General features: G+C 33.7%; 1 protein-coding gene across 1 annotated transcript in view; it reads left to right on the top strand.

Moving 5' to 3' along the window:
• The window catches only part of LOC127976346 (gamma-2-syntrophin-like), a 71652-nt gene that overhangs the window by 10704 nt on the left and 40797 nt on the right, over window positions 1–20151 (top strand). The window contains exons 2-8 of the mRNA XM_052580709.1: window positions 6749–6886; window positions 8140–8196; window positions 8463–8520; window positions 9746–9789; window positions 11314–11355; window positions 15945–16032; window positions 18277–18368. Of these exons, the coding sequence (XP_052436669.1) occupies window positions 6749–6886; window positions 8140–8196; window positions 8463–8520; window positions 9746–9789; window positions 11314–11355; window positions 15945–16032; window positions 18277–18368 (519 nt within the window). The remainder of the gene's footprint in view (window positions 1–6748; window positions 6887–8139; window positions 8197–8462; window positions 8521–9745; window positions 9790–11313; window positions 11356–15944; window positions 16033–18276; window positions 18369–20151) is intronic.

The following is a 20151-nucleotide window of genomic DNA, read 5'->3' as shown; positions in this document are numbered from 1 at the left end:
CAAGATATTCAGATGCATCTTCAGTATAGACATCTTGTGGATGTCACATTTATTAATATGTCATGCACAGTGTATTTTGGGAGTTTTTCATTGTCATAGTCTACACAGACTAGACGCTGTTTCTGGAAACAAAATGCATTTGATACTGTTGGAGAGTTCATGAGATCTCACCTGTAGTTTTTCACAGTTGTATTTATATCTTATATTATTTATTTCGCATATGCATGTATTATGTTAAAATGAGTAATATCAGTGTTATTTTTAGTATTGTTGTTACTTTATGTAAGTTTAGTAATATAATACACACACACACACACACTATATACTGTATATATATATATATATATATATATATATATATATATATATATATATATATATATATATATATATATATATATATATATATATATATATATATGTATATATCAGTTTTCTTTTAGTATCATTGTTATTCTATTTTGAGTTTTATGATTTTGTAAAAAAAAAATGAACACAATTTTTTGTAATTTTAAATTGTCTATACAGTTTTATATAACAGTTTTATTACTTAAACTTTTCATACATTTTTATATTTGTCAAATATTTGAATAAAGATTTTATAAGTAATATGTACAAGTAATAAATATATTTTATATAATATTATACAGTATAATATATTTTATAAGTAATGTTTTTATGGTTTTATATAATAATAATAATATTCATATATGGGATATTTTTTCACTGTAATAGTCTTCTTCTCTAGTAACTATTCTTAACAAAATGCATAATGAAGAGTACTATAGAAGCTAGCTGTCTGCATTTGCTGAAGTAAATGTGAAACTGCGTTCCTGTCTGAGGTGATACTCTTGGACATTTCACAAGGTCTGGCTGTAGAAGCTGTATTTTCTTTTATTGTATATTTTTTTCAGTTTTTGCTCAGAGTTGGCGCCCGAGAACCGTCATGCAGAGGTGACCCTTAGCCAGATCCTTCGGCCAAATCTGGATTTCAGTCCCAACCAAACCATCAGGCCGTGACAGCCCCAGTTGTGGCCTTGAGCGAAGCATCTAAGCCCAGATTTCTCCAGAGACTCTGCCGCAGAATGAAGGCTTTCCCGGCTATCTGTGCAAACGCTGTATAAATATAGCGAGAGCTCACCTTTCCTGCATGTTGAGCATGTGTGCGCTCTCTAACTCCAAACTTTGATTAATTATATTCTCCCTAACGGGAGACTCACTTGACCTACATCCCGGTGTCTCCGGGGAGAAAGGGTTTAGGTGCCAGAGAGAGAACTAGGCCACAACAGAGAGACTGTGGGTCTGTCAGAACCAGACTCATCATCATCATCATCATCATCAGCAGATGCAGCACTGCATGGACTAACACATGCACTGCACAAAATAGTTTTTGTGCAGTCATAATCATAATTTATTCATATATAATAAGCTTTCTGAAATTTGTGGAAAAAATAATAAATATTATATATATACACATTACGTTTACATTTATTCACTTTGCAGACACTTTTATCCAAAGCGACTTACAGATGAAGACAGTGGAAGCAATCAAAAACAACAAAAATGCAATGATATATAAGTGCTATAACAAGTCTCAGTTAGCTTAACATAGTACACGTAGCATGGACTTTTAAATAATATAATATAATAAATAAAAAGAAAATGGATAAAATAGAAAAAGAATAGAGCAAGCTAATGTTAGAGGTCATACACACACACACACACAATTGCATAATAAATGAAAAAATAGAATATAAAAAGATTAGAGAGGTAGTTAGATTTTTTTTTTTTAAGAATACAATTAGAATAGTGAGTGTTAAAGTTAGAGGGTCAAATAAAGATGGAAGAGATGTGTTTTAAGCCGATTCTTGAAGATGGCTAAGGACTCAGTTGCTCGGATTGAGTTGATTGAACATTTAATTTAAAAGTCCGTAAAAAAAAATTTGTGCTTCTTTGAGATGGCACAATCAAGCGACATTCACTTGTGGACATTACATTTAGGTAAATGGGTGCAGAGCCAGTGATGGTTTTAAAGGCAAACATCAATGCCTTGAATTTTATGCGAGCAGCTATTGGAAGCCAGTGAAAATTGATAAACAGAGGTGGGACTTGTATTATTTTCGGCTGATTAAAAATTAATCTTGCTGCCGCGTTCTGGATTAATTGTAAAGGTTTGATAGAACTGGCTGGAAGACCTGCAGAGAGAGCATTGCAATAGTCCAGCCTGGACAGAACAAGAGCTTGAACAAGGAGTTGTGCAGCATGTTCCCAAAGAAAGTGCTTGATCTGCTTGATGTTGAATAAAGCAAATCTGCAGGATCGGACAGTTTTAGCAATGTGGTCTGAGAAAGTCAGCTGATCATCAATCATTACTCCAAGGCTTCTAGCTGTTTTTGAAGGAGTTATGGTTGATGTGCCTAACTGGATGGTGAAATTGTGATGAAACGATGGGTTTGCTGGAGTCACAAGCAGTTCTGTCTTGGCAAGGTTGAGTTGAAGGTGATGGTCCATCATCCAGGAAGAAATGTCTGTTAGACAAGCTGAGATGCGAATAGCTACCGTCTGATCATCAGGATGGAATGAGAGGTAGAGTTGAGTGTCATCAGCATAGCAGTGGTATGAAAAGCCATGTTTCTGAATGACAGAACCTAATGATGACATGTAGACAGAGAAGAAAAGTGGTCCAAGAACTGAGCCCTGAGGCACCCCACTAGTTAGATGTTACGTCATATACATATATAATTATATAATATACTCAATAAGAAGAATATATACAAGTTCTGGTAATATCAGTATTATTTTGGAGTCACTATTATAGTTTTTGTTCACAATTATTATTAATTTATTTTACATTGTCCTATTTTCATGTTTTCTGCTTGCATTTTAATTTTTTATGTTTAATTTCATTAACAGTTTTAGTAATACTTTTGTGTTCTTTTGAAATTTCAATTATGACTATATGCAGTAGTTTCAGTAATTTTCATACTATTTCAACTGTTTTAATTATTATTTAAGTAAGTTTTATTTGAGGCAATGAAAATTTATAAATGTTTAGCTAACAATATTAACCCTGGATAACATAAGTTTAATTGCACTTCACTATTTGATTTTAATTCAACAATATATCTAGAAAGTACGATTTATTTTTCTTTTTTTTTGCATTACAATTTTGCATAATTCAGTGTAAAATAAATAGAAATAACGATTCTTTCTACAAAAAATTTAAGAAAATCTTTAAATATATCAGTATTTCTTTAGATTTGCGCACCATTGCACTGAAGGCGCTAATGGACGTTCTTCATTGGATCGTTGTGAACAATAATAAACCACAGCAGATGGGACTGAATGCTTGTTATTCTATTGAGAATATCAAAAATTACTGATTGACTTTATATGTTGCTTTTGCACTCCAAATATCGAAAGTGAAATCTGTGGTGTTTTAGCAGGCAGTGAATGTTGAACAACAGCATGTAAAATATCATAATTTCTCTCTTCTTGCAGTATCATCCAGTCATTTCATCAGCTTCATCTGCTGTATTTCTGTGATAACTTGACTTCCAGTCAATTAGTCTGAATCAATTTTGCTGTTCATCTGTGCGTGACCAAACATCACGCTGTGTGTTATTGTCTTTAGAGATTCCTGTCAGTGATCTTCAGCTGTTCTGAATGACATAGAAGCTGCGGTTTGATGTTTTCAGGGATGTTTTCACAGATAAACGCTGCTAGAGTGATGTTTCCTTATGAGAGTGTGTTGATCTAGCTGAAACAGATCCTGCAAGTTTATGAAGTTGCACTGAAATATGAGAGTCAGTCCCTCAAAATGAATATTTCTGTGTGTGTCACTCATGAACCTGTGATTGTTCACATTACTAATGCTTTAAACATGTGTCTGTGTCCTATGTCTGTCAAATTCCTGTCATATGCACATAAACTGACAGTCACTTCTTATAAGCTACTACTAAATATTGTAGAAACTTAATTTTCTGTAAAGTTGCTTTGTAAAGATTTATATCATAAAAAGTGATATACAAATAAACTTGAATTAAAGCTTAAAGTCTTAATTTAATATAGTTGAGATATTGTTATAGTTTTATTAATATTTTGAATTATTTTGGTACATTTTGTTTTATTTTAGTATAATTGAAATGCTATTGGGTTTTTATTAATGTTTAAATTAGTTTTACATTTTTATATATATAAAAAAAATATTATAATTAAAAATTTCAGTTAAAGTTTTAGTAATTTTTTTTTTAGGTTAAGTTTTATAGTACATCAAGTTAAACTAAATGAAAATTAGAAATAGGCTTATTTTATATTTTCCATCAGTGTTATTTTCGTATCATTGAAATGGATTTATGTTTTTTATTAATATTTTTAATTAGCTTTAATTAGCTGTTATGTAGATTTGTAGAAAAAAAAAGTTTTAAAAAACTATTAATCAGTTAAACTTTGGATTGCAAAAATTATTCACTGTGAAGCGCTACAAATGGATCACATTTCCATTTGAATCATTTTATTTAGATTGTGAATCATTATAGATATCATGAATCATTTGATTCAAATCAGAACATCGGAGGTAGTTTGCGAATCATTTCACGAATTTAATGATCCATGATTCACACTTCCAAGTCATGATATGAAGTGATTGTTTGCGAATCATTATACAGATCAAGACTATAGAGAGCGGATCATGAATCTTTTTGTGCAGGTTCGCGAATCATTTGATTCAGATCAGGTTTTCAGAGCGTGTGTCCCAACTCATTTAATTCAAATCTTTTTTTCAGATTATTTTATTAAACAGTACAAAACATCAAACTGTTAAGACAGTACAGTTATAAAAACAAAGAAAATAAAGCATGCATGAATACAGATGCCTTAAGAAAATGAACCATTATTTATTGATTTATTATAGTAAAAGTGTAGTAGCCATTGTTATTATTATTATTTATTTATTTGTATAACCACAGTTTTACTTTTAATTGCATGGTTAAGCTATGGTAAATATGGAGACCGAGACGGCAGAAAGCACACCCTGTTTGTTTTCTTTATTTTACAAAAGCCCAAAAGTAATGAAGTCGAAGCTCTTTCTGCTGTTTTCGGGATCGTTATCGAATGCAGTAGCCCACTTGTTGCACTCTCTACAAGTTGTACAGCTTCAATTGTTTGTAAAAGCAAAATAAATCATGTGAGGTTTTTCTTAAATATATCTTAAGTAGGTTTTTTAATCCTGTTGATAGAAGCATTGTGTGTTTTTATTTCATGATGCTGCTGTTCTCTCTGCTCTGTAATGGATGTGTTAGTGTTGTGTAGTTAAGGGAGGAAAGCATGATAAGAAGAGACAGACTGCTGTCAGAATGACTGAATCGTTGTTCCTCCATCGCTGGGATTTGTTGAGCTCCTCGGTTCAGTTCTGCGAATGTTGCAGGTTTGAAAGCATCAGGAGCCCTTCAGGAAGAAAGCGATCCTCAGAACAGATGTGAAGCCACAGAGAGTCTGATAAATAAAGATTGTAATTGATTTCACTGCGAGCCACTGGAAGCTCCTCCGGGACACTTTTGTGGGTTAACTGAATTAACACTGCTTTCTCGACTCGGGGAAAACCTGAAAGTAATTGAAAGATCCACAGGCAACTTTTCTTCCAGAGGGGAAAAACTTCACAAATACTGGAAGAATAAGGAAAAACCTGTTGTTTTACATGAATCTGAAAAGAGAAAGGTTTTTCTGTGAGTTTTCTGAACAAAGCTCTCGTATGACTTACATTGCTGCATTGTAGCAGATGCTTTTATCCAAAGCACCTTACACACGAGGAACAAATAAATTCAAGAGCCAACAATATTTATATCTTTCAAATCTATACTTTTATGATATTTTTTATTTATGTTTTGTCCCAGTCTTATTCTTTTATTCCCAGTCTTTTTTGTCACCTGAACCTCTTTGAGATAAAATATTTACTTGAAGTCCCTTTGAGATTTTAAGATAGTATTTCAATAATTTAACAACATGCGCACAAATCAAATATTTTCTATAATTTATTTGGTAAGTGTATTATTTTTACTTATTCATATTTTTTATTATTTATAAAAAATGTAAATTTCTAATATATATATATATATATATATATATATATATATATATATATATATATATATATATATATATATATATATAGATAGATAGATAGATAGATAGATAGATAGATAGATAGGTATATATATTTAAATAAAATCAAATAGATGCAAATAATTAATAATAAACTATTTATTTATTGAAATGCAGAAATCTGACCCCATTCATATATATATATATATATATATATATATATATATTGGGTCAGATTTCTGCATTTCAATAAATAAATAGTTTATTATTAATGATTTGCATCTATTTGATTTTATTTAAATAATCATATTTTCAAAATGCATTTCTTCAAATTGCTTAATATCAGCATACATGCATTGATTATGAAGCCAATTAAATTAATTCAATTAAAAAGTATGAACAAAATATGACTAGCTACAGAATACATATTATTTTTAATGCATGGTGATGTGTTTATTTTGGCGCAAACTGTTCCTTTAAGACAAACAGCTGTTTAAATGCTAGGTTACACATGAATTACATTTTTTTTTTAACAACAATTAAATGTCATTTTGACATACCTAAGTTCTCTATTAGACGTAATCTGTTTATTAATGAATCTAAATCTCATGATGTCTTCTAACATGTTTGTTTTTTGCTTTTTCAACAGACGAAAACCGGACTTGCCCTTTTGTACGACGAACACACAAGTAACACATACGACGTTCGTTTAAAGTTAATGAAAGAGCTGTTAATCATACAGAAGCAGGATGTGGTTTGTGTGAGCGGCGCTGACTCCAATCTAAATGTAAGTACTGAGTCTGTACCTTCCATTGGATCATGACTCAAACACGTTTATCACGTGCTCATCATTCCAGTCCCTGTTGCTGTCAAAACACAATGACAGTCATTAAATGTGTATAATGCACAGTGGAAAACCCAAAATAGTCATAAACAACATCATTAGTGAGGTTTAGAGCATCATTATAATCTGTTTTATAACTATAAGTGACCTGGTGCATCATTAAGAGTCACTTTGACCCAGAAACACATTTTGGGTTTTGTGCAATTAAAAGAAAGTAAAAAGGAAAGTATTGGCTTTCTAATGGTGTGACTAATTGTGGTTTCACTCTAAAGTGAGATCATTAATGTTTTAGCCATCATAAACCTTAGTCACAGATCATTTTTTGGCAATCGTTTGGATGTTATTTGGTAAAGTTTTATAAAGTCTTCCCATTTGATTTGATCAATTTACTCCCATTAAGATTACTAAATCATTACAGTGATTTGTCACACTACTTGAGGTGAACATTGTTGGAATATCTTGGTAAAATGTACAAAAATGGAAAGTTGGAGATGTGTGTCTTTCTTTTCTTTCTTTATTTTTAATGTTATTTAAAAAAAATAGACACATAAATAGTAAAAATGTATTAAGTTTTCTTTTTTTGTTTTGTTATTTTTTCCTTCATTATTACCTACCTTTAAGTTTTTAAATGTATTTTTTTTAATCTTTTTTTTTTTAATTGCAATGTGAACAGTAAAATAAGTAGATTTTTGTATGTATATATGCATTGTTTTATTTATTTATTTGCCTGATCTTACCTGTTTTTGAAATGTAAGGCTTTTTGTTAATTAATATTATTTAAATAAAAACATTCAATACATAAATAATAATAATTATAATATTATTATTATTATTATTATTATTATTATTATTTAAGTATTGAATGTTTTTATTTATTTTTTATTTATTTATTATTATTATTATTATTATATTTGTATTTTTTACTTATGCATTTTTTTGCTTGATATAACCTGTATTTTAAAGGGTGAGACCATTTTTTTTTTTTTTTTTTTTTAATATATAAAATATATAATTCTTTTAAACATATCAATGGTAATATTTATTTATTTATTTATTTGGCCTGATATTATCTGTATAAAGAATTTTTGTGTATAGGCTTCAACTGAGGTGCTGCCTTTTGACCACTTCTTTCTTCATTATGTGTTATGTGTTTGATGCTATGAATATTTTACCAACTAAATTCCCATTTTTTAAAGCACAGAACTGTTGTACTTCGAAGACAGCTGACTGGAGGTCTCGGTCTGAGTATCAAAGTAGGTCTTTTGCTTCTTTAGATATCTTTCATCCACTTTAAAGAGCTTAATTAAACATGCTCAGGTACTGCACGCTTACATCCACAGGCCAGATAATTATTGCACAATATTAGCCTTTTAAAGATCAAAGAGGATCTTGATATAAGGATCAAGTCTCATTAGTTTTATTCCCAATAATCTTTGAAGGCGATAGATTTGTATTTCTGAACAGTGCTGGATGTAAGAGGTAGAAGTCGATTTCCTTGACGGCTCTTCGTGTATTTCAGGGGGGAGCAGAACATAAAGTGCCTGTGGTCATCTCAAAGATTTTCAAAGATCAAGTAGGTAAGATGACAAGCGTTCCTCCCATCCGCTGTAAAGCTAAGCACAAGCGCTGGCGATAACATTTAAAGGAGTAGTTCACCCAAAAATGAATTTGCTGAAAATGTGCCCAGGATATCTCTAGTTTGTTTCTTCATCAGATTTGGAGAAATGTAGCATTGTATCACTTGAAACATAGCATTGTATCACTTGAAATGTAGCATTTTATCACTTGAAACATAGCATTGTATCACTTGAAATGTAGCATTGTATCACTTGAAATGTAGCATTGTATCACTTGAAATTTAGCATTGTATCACTTGAAACATAGCATTGTATCACTTGAAATGTAGCATTGTATCACTTGAAATGTAGCATTGTATCACTTGAAATGTAGCATTGTATCACTTGAAATGTAGCATTGTATCACTTGTTCAGCAATGTATGCTCTGCAGTGAATGGGTGCCGTCAGAATGAGAGTCAAAACTGCTGATAAAAACATCACTAGTAATCCACAGCACTCCAGTCCATCAGTCAAAATCTTAATGTGATGTTTTTATCAGCTGTTTGGACTCCCATTCACTGCAGATGATTCAAGTGTTACAATGCTACATTTCTCCAAATCTGATGAAAAAACTAACTTTGGATGGCCTGTGGGTGAACTATACCTGTAATATATTGTGTAAGATCTTGTAGAGTACAGTTCTTCCTACTTTTATTTTTCATTTAAAATAAACGCACTGCACAGCCTAAATGTAGTCCGTTTGATATCCCTATAATTAGCACTTGCTCGCATTATAGTTTTTTCATCGCGAGTGTCTGACAGCAACTGCTAACATGTGATTAGAATCAGTATTGGAGAACAGTTTATCTTTGCTGCATGCTATAGAGTTCAAATGTATTTTAATCACGGCTAATTCAAGACTCTGTGCATGTCGGCCTGCATTGCATTCACAGTTTTAGTGCTATTTATTAGCTTCCCGCTGTCCTTTCTTAGTTCGGAGACGCTAAGCGTAGAAATATATCCGCTCTTTGATACCAGAAAGCTTATGAAGTTTCATCATGTTTGTCAGAAGGCATTGAACTAAAACCCAGATTTGTGTGAAATCGTCCCGAAGCGCTTCACTAGATCGAAAGACTCATCAAACTCAAATCCTGATTGCCATGTCATCGCATTAAAGCACTGTTAAATGAGTAATTATGTCCCAATCTTTCCATTAACCTCTGGCCGGACCGTCCGGGGCTGTAGCCGATCAGACGGGGATGCTGTTTATCGGCGATGCCGTGTTGCAGGTCAGTGTTTCCTACTTTTGCACGCTCTTGCTCCTGATGTGGCCCTCGGGGGCCAAGGGTGCATGTTAGAGCGCCATTCCCTCTGCATTTTAATGACGCTTCCCTCTGATTCATTTTCTCTGGCTTGACTGGAGGTTTAACCTTTATCTCTTTGTATGAATCAGAGGAACAGCAGCAGAAAGAGAGAGAGAGAGAGAGAGAGAGAGCAAGAAACAGAGTAATAGTTCCTGTGGTGCGACTGAAACAAATGGTTTTATTACATTTTGAATGTCATTGAAGCTCTTTTTTATATAGGCCCTATAAATACACATACAGAACAAGTGTGAGACCACAAGGTGAAGAAAAAATCTAACTCTTCTCTTGAGGATCACCAAGTCTGATTCATAAAAAAAAAAAAAAAAAAAAAAAAAAAAAAACTTGCAGCATTTTACGTTTACTACTAACTGAGAGTCATATGCCACAAAATTACGGGTATTATTAAATCATATAATTTATTTAAAAAAAATATTTCTTACAGACCTCAAATTTCTAAAAGGCTGTGTGTATCTAATAATTAATATATTTGTATACAGCTATAGAAGCAATTTTTCAGACTATATATATCAACAATAAAATTAAAATGTAAAAAAAAAAATTTTTTTTTTAATTAACTAAAATGACGGGTCTAATTAAATGATAAATGCAGTAAACAATTACAATTATTTTGGTCATGTTTTGTTAGTGTGTGTGTGTGTGTGTGTATAAATATATACATATGTATGATTAAATTAGTAAGATATATATTTATTTATTTATTTATATATAATAACATTAATAAGGAATGTATGTATTTATTTTTTTATTTAATGAAATTAATTAGAAATTGATGCTTAATGCCGCAAGAATGGATTCAACTTTTAACATTTCAAATTTAAAAGTGAAAGTGACGATTAAAGTGACAGTAAAGACATTTAGATATTAAGTACCAAATAATATAAATCTTATTAATTTCAAATTAATTTCAAATTAAACTCTCTATTCATCAAAGAATCCTGAAGAATAAACCATATCACTTTCTATAAAAATATTGGACAGCACGGCTGTTTTCAGCATTGATAATAATCAGAAATGTTTCTTGAGCAGTGAATCATCATATTTTCATGATTTCTGAAGAATCATGTGACACTGAAGACTGGAGGAATGATGCTGAAAATACACATTTGATCACAAAAAATCCATTACATTTTACAGTATATTCACATAGAAAATAGTTATTTAAAACAATAATAATATTTCACAAATTTTACTGTTTTAACTGTAAAAATAATTTATCAAATAAATGCAGCACTGGTGAATAGAAGACTTATTCCAAAAGCATTAAAAAGCTTGCCAACCCTTGAACGGTAGTGTATTTTAAAGTATGTATATATAAAAAAATGTATGGTTGTGAATTTTGCAATAACTGGTTGTCATGAAAATAGTCAAAATACAACTTTAGGGGAATAAATTGTGATCTCAATATATTTATTTATTTATTCTGTGCAGGTCAATGGCATTAACGTGGAGAAGTGTACACACGAGGAAGTCGTGAGTATCTGATCAGCTCTTTCATACATACACTTTGAAGCAGATTTCTGAAGCACTCGATCCTTTATATCAGCAGCGAGTGCTTCACTTCTCTCTGTTGGGCCTCAGCTGAACCTGATCGATAGCAAATAGATTCATCTTGAGAGAGAGAAGGGATGAGATGCTCTCTCACTCCGGCAGATTCTTCTCTGTGATCCTGACAGCTGTTCCTCTTCCTCACATCTCCATCCAGACATGATTAGTGATTTCACCGAACAAATACAGACTAAGACATAAGTTATACATGAGAGAAGATGACAGAAATCATCCTACAGGACAGAAACATCACAAATCAGATCTGTAATGATCAGTGGAGGTCAAATGAAGGTCCTGCTTAGATGTTTCTGAGTTTATTCAGGTCCCAATGTCTCTAATCAAAAGTTCTCTGTATGAGCCGGAAGGTTTTAAGTTCCTCCATCAATGACCTGAGCTGCTATTCACATATATTTTATAGCTCTATACTCCTTTCCGTCAACACTTTACAATAATGTGTCATTTGCATTTGTTTAGAACAGATACATTTGTAGCTAGATTTTTTATATATTTATCTACCATTATTTTTTATATATTCGTTTATAAAATTATAATCATTTATTGTTTGTTCATGTCAGTGTTTTAGTATCGAGATACTTTTATAGATTTTTTGTAAATATTTTGAATTAATTTTATATATAATTTTATATTTACTGTCTTAATTAAAATTTTTAGTTAAAGTTTTTAGAATTTAGTTGTGTGTTACTTTTGTTTTTATTATTATTAATATTATTATTATTACATTTTTAGTGTAGTTACATGTAGTAATCTAATGTTATCGAATAAAGGCAAGGCAAGTTTATTTACATAGCACATTTCATAAACAATGGTAATTCAAAGGGCTTTACATAAAAGGAAGTAAATTAATCATACAATATAATCACAACAATAAAACAAGGAGTTTAAAAAGTTTTAAAATCTGAAATCTGATTCCAGCTGCTGGAGGCATAATAAATAAAAGTGGACTCCCCTTGTTCTGTGTGAACCCTTGGTATTTCTTACTGACTCAATAATGATCTGAGTGGTATATTCTTATTATATTCATTGAGCATATCTGCAATGTGTTCAGGTGCTAGGCCATCAAGATTGATAAGTGAGTAAAAGTACTTTAAAATCGATCCTAAATGTAACTGGAAGCCAGTGTAAGGACCTGAGGACTGGTGTGATATGCTCAGATTTTCTGGTTCTAGTCAGAATCCTGGCAGCAGCGTTCTGGATGAGCTGCAGATGTCTAATGGTCTTTTTGGGAAGGCTGGAGAGGAGACCATTACAATAGTCCACCCTGCTGGTGATAAAGGCATGAGCAAGTTTCTCCAAGTCTTGACTGGAAACAAAACATCTAATTCTTGCAGTGTTTTTGAGACAATAGTATGCTGATTTAGTTACTGCTTTAACATGACTTCTGAAATCAAGGTCTCCAGAATCACACCAATATTTTTTACTTGATTTTTAGGGTGTTTGACACGTAGGGTCTAGGTATGCATTTACCTCAAGAGCTTCATCTGTGTTTCCAAATGCAATGACTTCAGTTTTCTCATTGTTTAACTGAAGAAAGTTTTTGCACATCCAGCTGTTAATTTCATCAGTGCATTGGCAAAGGGAGTCAGTGGGGCTGTATAGCATAGCTGTGATAGTCAATTTGGTTTTTTTCTCATTATTTGACTTAGAAGGAGCATATAAAGGCTAAACAAGAGTGGTGCAAGAACTGAGCCTTGTGGGACTCCGCATGTCATGGATGGCCACTCAGACTTGTGCTCTTAATGAGTGCTGTCGCTGTGCTGTGATGCATTTTGGGAGCCAGATAGAAAATTGTCCAGATATCCATTTGAGTTTAAGCTGAATTGGTAATGCATTGCGTTAGCAAGCACAAGGTTGTGGGTTTGATTCCCATCGAACACATGTTAGGTAAAATTGTCGGCTTGAATACACTGTAAGTTGCTTTGGATAAAAGCGTCTGCTAAATACATAATTTAAATTTAAATTTAATTTAATTTAATTTATAACAGGTACCAGATTAAATGGGTCAGACGTACTGCTTGAGAAGGCCTTACAACAGAAATAGAGAAAGCTACAAACACACTGGGTTCCTGGTCGTTCTGTAAACATTTGTGAATGTTGCTGCTAGCGGAGACCCGACACATATTACTGAGATGTGTTATTAGATGTTTTTGTTCACCTACAACAGATGGAGGAGGGTTTGAGCCCTGGCATTGTGGCAGCAGCTGGAGATCTCTCACAGGAGAAGGACAAGCTGGGCCCACAGGCTTTGGTGATTTGGTCCAAAGAGTTTGGTCCCACCATAACGATTATCAGTTCCTCCTTTTTCTGTGAGAAGCTTAGAAGTGGAGATGCTGGAGAGAGGGATGACATGTCTGGTAAGCAGAGCTCTGGCTCTGTGTTTCCGGTGGCGGAAATATGTTGTCCTGGCATCCTTGGCTTCCTTTCATAGTTATTCCAGTCCCTGAAAGTGTTTAGTTCAGTGTCAAAAATGTGTTGTTTGTGCACAATCTCAAGCAGTAGGCAAGAGCACCCAAACAGTAGCAAAGCCTAAGATAAATATTCAATTAAAACCTATTGTAAAGTGTTACCTCATTTTATTTGTGTGTTTTTATTTCCTCTTTATACGTTTTATGAGAAACACCTGAGACAAAGTTGATGCTTCATTGTGCAATATATCTCCTGGGCAATAAAAACGCAATCTGGGGTTTTCCATACTGTAGTTGTCTTATGTTTGAGTTGCAAGACCAACCTCAAAAGATCATTCTGTAAAATGTGAATGGTTTATTTAAATGTTTTAATTGCTTAAATTTTTAAACTGCTTATTTGCAGGAATATCCAGTGTTTGGCTTCCATCAAGGATTGTCTGTGAGTGTAAACAGATTTTAGATTGAAGGAATCTTGAGTTTTGGAGCACAAATTCACATGAGGGTTTCTTGGTGAATATGTGATTTTTTTCAAGCATCAGCTCTCTGTGGAAATGTTGTACAAGTATGTCCTGTTTTCACCAGAGATGAATGATCAGATTTGTTAGATTTGAGGTTATGATTAAAAGAAATTCAACATGCAGTCAGAACTGATCCTGTTTCTGGTGATCCTTCACAATCTGCTGCAAACTGCGTTCAGATCTGACTTCTGATGTTAAACACACTTTGCAACATCACATCAGTTCCTCATGGACAATATCAGTTTCACTCTTTTTTTATTGGGGGGGAGGGGAATCTTTGTTAATACCTTTTAATGATTTTAACTTCCTGTAATATACTGAAAGCTCAAAATATATCCATTTTCATAACAGTTGATATGAAGCATAAATAAAGTAAAATATAAATGTAAGATGGTTAAACTAGAAAATAAGATGGAAAATCTAAATTGGTGCCTTAGCAACTAACTGAAATTAATGGAATCACTAAAACTAGCTGAATTACTTAAATGTCCAACATAAATTACAAATTTATGTGCGTCCAAACAACAATCCCATCTTTTTTTGTTGCAGCACAATAATAATATACTATGAAAATGCAGTATAAATGACCCGTACCACTGTTATTTTTGCTCCATTACGGTATATTTTCTATTGGCTTTTATTTTCATATTTCAAATTTCATATTTATTTTTTGTTTTAGTAATTTTATAACAGTATTTAGTTAATTTATATATATATATATATATATATATATATATATATATATATATATATATATATATATATATATATATATATATATATATATATATATATATATATATATATTTCTATTTCTATTTGGCTTTAATTTATTTTGTATTTTGATTTTACTCATTTTAGCACTTTGCTTATCATCATTTCAAATGTTCTGATTTATGATTTTCTTCTAATGTTTATATAGTATACAAATAATGAAACTGTAATAATCTAAAATTAACTCAATTTCATTTAAATGTAATGCATCCTTACAAAGTAGAATTGCAATATTATGTCTCATCAGGCTAATAATTATTAAAAATCTTACAAATGTAAAATTAAGATTATCATTTAAAAATAAAACAAAAAACAACAACAACATCACTGATATATATTTTTCCTTGCTTGTCAAGTGACCAATAACTGACATCAGAGGACCATAAAATTTGTAAATATTAAAATATTACCTTTAATTCAAGTAAATTTAAGTAAATATTTTAAGTCAGAGAGGTTCAGCTGTCAAAGTAGTTGTGAATCCCGACGTGAGATGATGAAATCTGAAGATACGAGACACTGACTGAGTAATTTCTTGTCTAGGGAGTGGTTAGTGAACCTGAACTCAGCACTTGATGGTCCAGCGCTCCAGCGGAGAGAGGTCACACAACGCTTGCTGTAATAATCATTTATGAGAAATCTCTGAGAGATTACAAACTGATTGCATAGAGTTGATTTAATCTAAATGTTGCGGCTCCTCGACTCAATTAGGTGTGAAAGAGCCATTTAAATGCAGCTCAAGTGCATCTTCTCATCCTGATGTCAGAAGGATGTTTTATTTCTTTATTTTATTTCTGTGCAGGTTCATCTTTTGCGGACGGCAGGGGATGAAGTCACCATCACTGTACGCTATCTCAGGGAAGCGCCGGCCTTCTTAAAACTCCCATTAGGTAGGTTTGCTTCACATCTGGATTTCAATTCAGGTTAAGGATTCAGGAGTGAAGTAAATGGTTCTTAAAGAATGGTTCATTGAATCATTAGGCTTGTTCGACTTGAAGCGGATCATCACCATCAGACTCTCGCGGTACTTTGACGTCATACACCGATCGGTCTGTGCAGTGCCACTTCAAATCCAACACGACTATGGCCAATGGTTCAACCAAATTCGTTCAAAACGTGGATTAAGAAATTAAATGCTGCTGTGGGTTTCTCGGAGATGAACAATTCTGCTTTGTTCTTCTGGTTGGCAAAATTTAGCAAAACAGACAACATTGTGTCTAAAATAACACAATATTAACTTCTTAATGAACTGTTGTATAAGATGAGTATCACATTTGCACTTGTGTAATCTTGCAATTAGCTTACAGCTCGTGTGATATTTCTTAACTATGTGATTTAAATATGAGACACAATTTCAAACGGCCGTATTGCACCAAATCTTGAATTTTAGGGATATTCTCTAGGCTCCATCACGAAGTAAGTTGTTGTCCTGCCTCATATTAGTAAACAATTGACTGTATGAATTGGCATATAATACACATAGGTCTGGGTAATATGGTAATGTGGTAATAATTTTAACGCGTTATTTTTCTCTATAACTAATTAATCTACTTGACGCGTTAAATTACTAGCGCTAATATATATAAGCTAGGTGGTGCATTAGAAAAGGGGCTCATCTCCTGCTTCCAAAATGCATCACAAAGTGCTTGAAAAAGCTGTAAACTAATTCCACATTGCACAAGGTGCAAACAACATTACTCCTGTTTCACACCAATGTTTAATTTTTTTTTCCAAGGTGTCAAGGTACAGAAACCAAATAATTAAATGTAAAATAGCACTGGATAGTCTTCAATGTAAAAATGAAATATAGAATCAAACCTACATTTATTGAGACACCTTCAACATTTCTCACATTATTACAGTTTTGATATATATATATCAAAAATTATACCTGGTGTCTGAATAATTTTTTGTTTGACTACAAAGTCAATAATTAAAAGCGGTGAGTGATTTTCATTTTCTTGGATTAACATTACAGCAGCCAGTAGTTAAATTAGGCGCGGTCACTTTAAGAGACGATGAACACATTCAATATAATACACATCCCATTTTTTCCCTCAACTGTTTACTTACACTTAAGAAATAACTGAAATTATTCCAGCATAATTTCCAAGGTGGATATTTTGACTTTTTTTTATGTATTTGTCGGCACAAGAGCAAAAATAAGCAAATTTGGTGTTCAAGTGTTTCGAGACGCCTTTCTCTTCGCAAAAGAGAGCTTGGTTCAGTGTCGCTGTCCGTGAGACGCGGCTCTCGATCTCTCTCCGCACCGAACATGCGAAAAAGATAAGCTTTCGTGACGATGCGCAGCAGTGGCCCGTCAACTGCCCTGAGCATCTTTTTAGGCTGTCCTCAGCGAGTCAGTTATATAAAACAAGGTGAAAGTCATCATAGCTTGCTTAGTATAGACCCAGCTCCCAACCCAACTTTGAGAATAGATTAGCGGCGATATTTTTTTTATCGCCCGATAAGAGTCTCACATTAACGCAGCACGTTAACGCCGATAACGGCCCACCACTAATATATATGTGTGTGAAATACCATTTGACCAATTACCATTTTTTTTAGATATAAAGTTTTATTTTATTTTTAGTTATCAGTAACAGCAGCTATGCAGAGTTACACATCTTATGCACAACATTTTCTCTCCATTTTGTTATGCTATCCTGAGGATTTGTCATGAAGTGAAAAATATGAATTTTTCCATCCATTCTTTTCAGATTAAAATTACTTGAATGCACATCACATTTCAGCTAGTAAGTAGGAACTTCACTGACAATTCTGAAGGCAGCTTCGATTCTGCAGGATAGTGAATCCCTCGGGACTGAAGTGAGCAGCTATGTGCTACATGAGACAGAAAAGACAACTTTCATAGTGGTGTTTCTTAGATTCTGCATTTTCCAGAGATGGCCGTGTCAGAACTCCTGCGTCTCGTGCATTTCACACTCACCTTATATGCATAATCTCCTGTGACTTTGGTGTCCGTGGCATTGTGACAACCCAGAAAGCAGCTTGCCAAGTTAATGCACGTCATATCGCACGGATTTAGAAGTACGGAGTCAATAGAGTAGATTTGCACACAGGATGAGCTCTGCTGTATATAGAATATTTAATAATCTGCCGTATTCCCTCAGGTTCACCCGGACCGTCCAGTGATCAGAGTAGCAGGGCGTCCTCGCCGCTTTTCGACAGTGGTTTGCATTTAAATGGGAACTCGAGCAACACGGTAAGTCACCTTTTGTATCGTTGTGAGCATCACTTCTGTTAAGGAGCTTATTCATAAGCCTCGAAAGTGAGACGGATGACAGAATCAGGTTGAAAATGCCTCTGTGCCAAATAGAGAGCTGGAACTGATTTCTTGAGCACTGTGGTTTTAGGCGAGCATCACTATTATTTTTCCTCATGATTGGGTTTAGTAGTTTCGAACAAACCTATAATAATTTGCATTTAACTTAAAGGAACACTCCGACTTTTTGGGACTTTAGCTTATTCACAGTATCCCCCAGAGTTAGATAAGTCCATACATACCTTTTTCATTTCTGTGCGTTCTGTAAGTGTTATTCGACGCACCCACCGCTAGCCTAGCTTAGCACAAAGACTGGATGTAAATGGATAATGGTAGCATTAATGCTAAAATTCTTAGTATAAATCTTGTTAGTAATAACTTTTGATTTGTGAAAGAAAAATGCACAATTCTGAGAGAAAAAAAAAATCTGAGCTATGAGATAAAAAGTTGCTAGAAAATGCTGAGGTATGCTGTTTAGGTTAGGTTTGCGTTGAAAAGGCACTAACAAAATGTTTTATGTAAATAAGTGTATGTCAACATTATCAGATAATTAGTAGTGTTTAAGATGTAGCTTACATCAAAACTAGGCTAAATTGTAACTCCACTCAAGCTGGATATAGAGGTCATGTGTTTCATCTGACCTTGAAATATCATCGCCAGTGCTGCTCGCTGCCAGTTAATAGAGTGCGGCAGCCACATGACCCGACACACTGAGAATATCCTGCCGTCATCTGAACGAACACGCTCTGCCTCGTTAAGTCACCGGTCACTTTCTTATTCAAATCAGAGAGCAGAGGTAAGGCAGACGTCTGACTCGATCTGCCCACAGACTACATGAACACACAGAGATTTACATGCAGCACATTAATGTGACGACACACATAACACTGAGACCCTGGGGAAGCGGCAGTGCTACATGTCAGCAGGTGAATCTCTGAGATCTGAGATCTGCATACAGCCTCTGAAAATCCATTCATGCCTGAGAGAGAGAGATGAAAATGAGAAACACAGTCTCAGAGCGCAGACAAATCAAGGTTTCAGATGCCACCCTAAAGTCAGTCTATAAATAGAACAGAGCTCAGAAATAGCGTTGATGACAGTTAGTAAAACATTTTTTTTGGTTGTTTTGATGATGCTGGGTGTTTGCAGGGTGTTACTATGATGTTGCTAGAATGTTGTGTGTTTGCAGGGTGTTACTATGATGTTGCTAGAATGTTGTGTGTTTGCAGGGTGTTACTATGATGTTGCTAGAATGTTGTGTGTTTGCAGGGTGTTACTATGGTGTTATTATAATGCTGTGAGTGTTCGCAGGGTGTTACCATGGTGTTGCTAGAATCCTGTGGGTGTTTGCAGGGTGTTACCATGGTGTTGCTAGAATGTTGTGGGTGTTTGCAGAGCGTTACTATGGTGTTGCTAGAATGATGTGGGTGTTTGCAGGGAGTTACTATTGTGTTGCTAGAATGTTGTGTGTTTGCAGGGTGTTACTATGGTGTTGCTAGAATGTTGTGGGTGTTTGCAGGGAGTTACTATGGTGTTGCTAGAATGTTGTGTGTTTGCAGGGTGTTGCTATGGAGTTGCTAGAATGTTGTGTGTTTGCAGGGTGTTACTATGGTGTTGCTAGAATGTTGTGGGTGTTTGCAGGGTGCTGCTATGGGGTTTCTAGAATGTTGTGTGTTTGCAGGGTGTTGCTATAGTGTTGCTAGAATGCTGTGGGTGTTTGCAG

The sequence above is a fragment of the Carassius gibelio genome, chromosome B17 (assembly GCF_023724105.1).
Source record: "Carassius gibelio isolate Cgi1373 ecotype wild population from Czech Republic chromosome B17, carGib1.2-hapl.c, whole genome shotgun sequence".
NCBI lineage: Eukaryota > Metazoa > Chordata > Actinopteri > Cypriniformes > Cyprinidae > Carassius > Carassius gibelio.
Note: the sequence above shows the minus strand (reverse complement) of the source record. Positions and strands in the feature narration are given on the sequence as shown.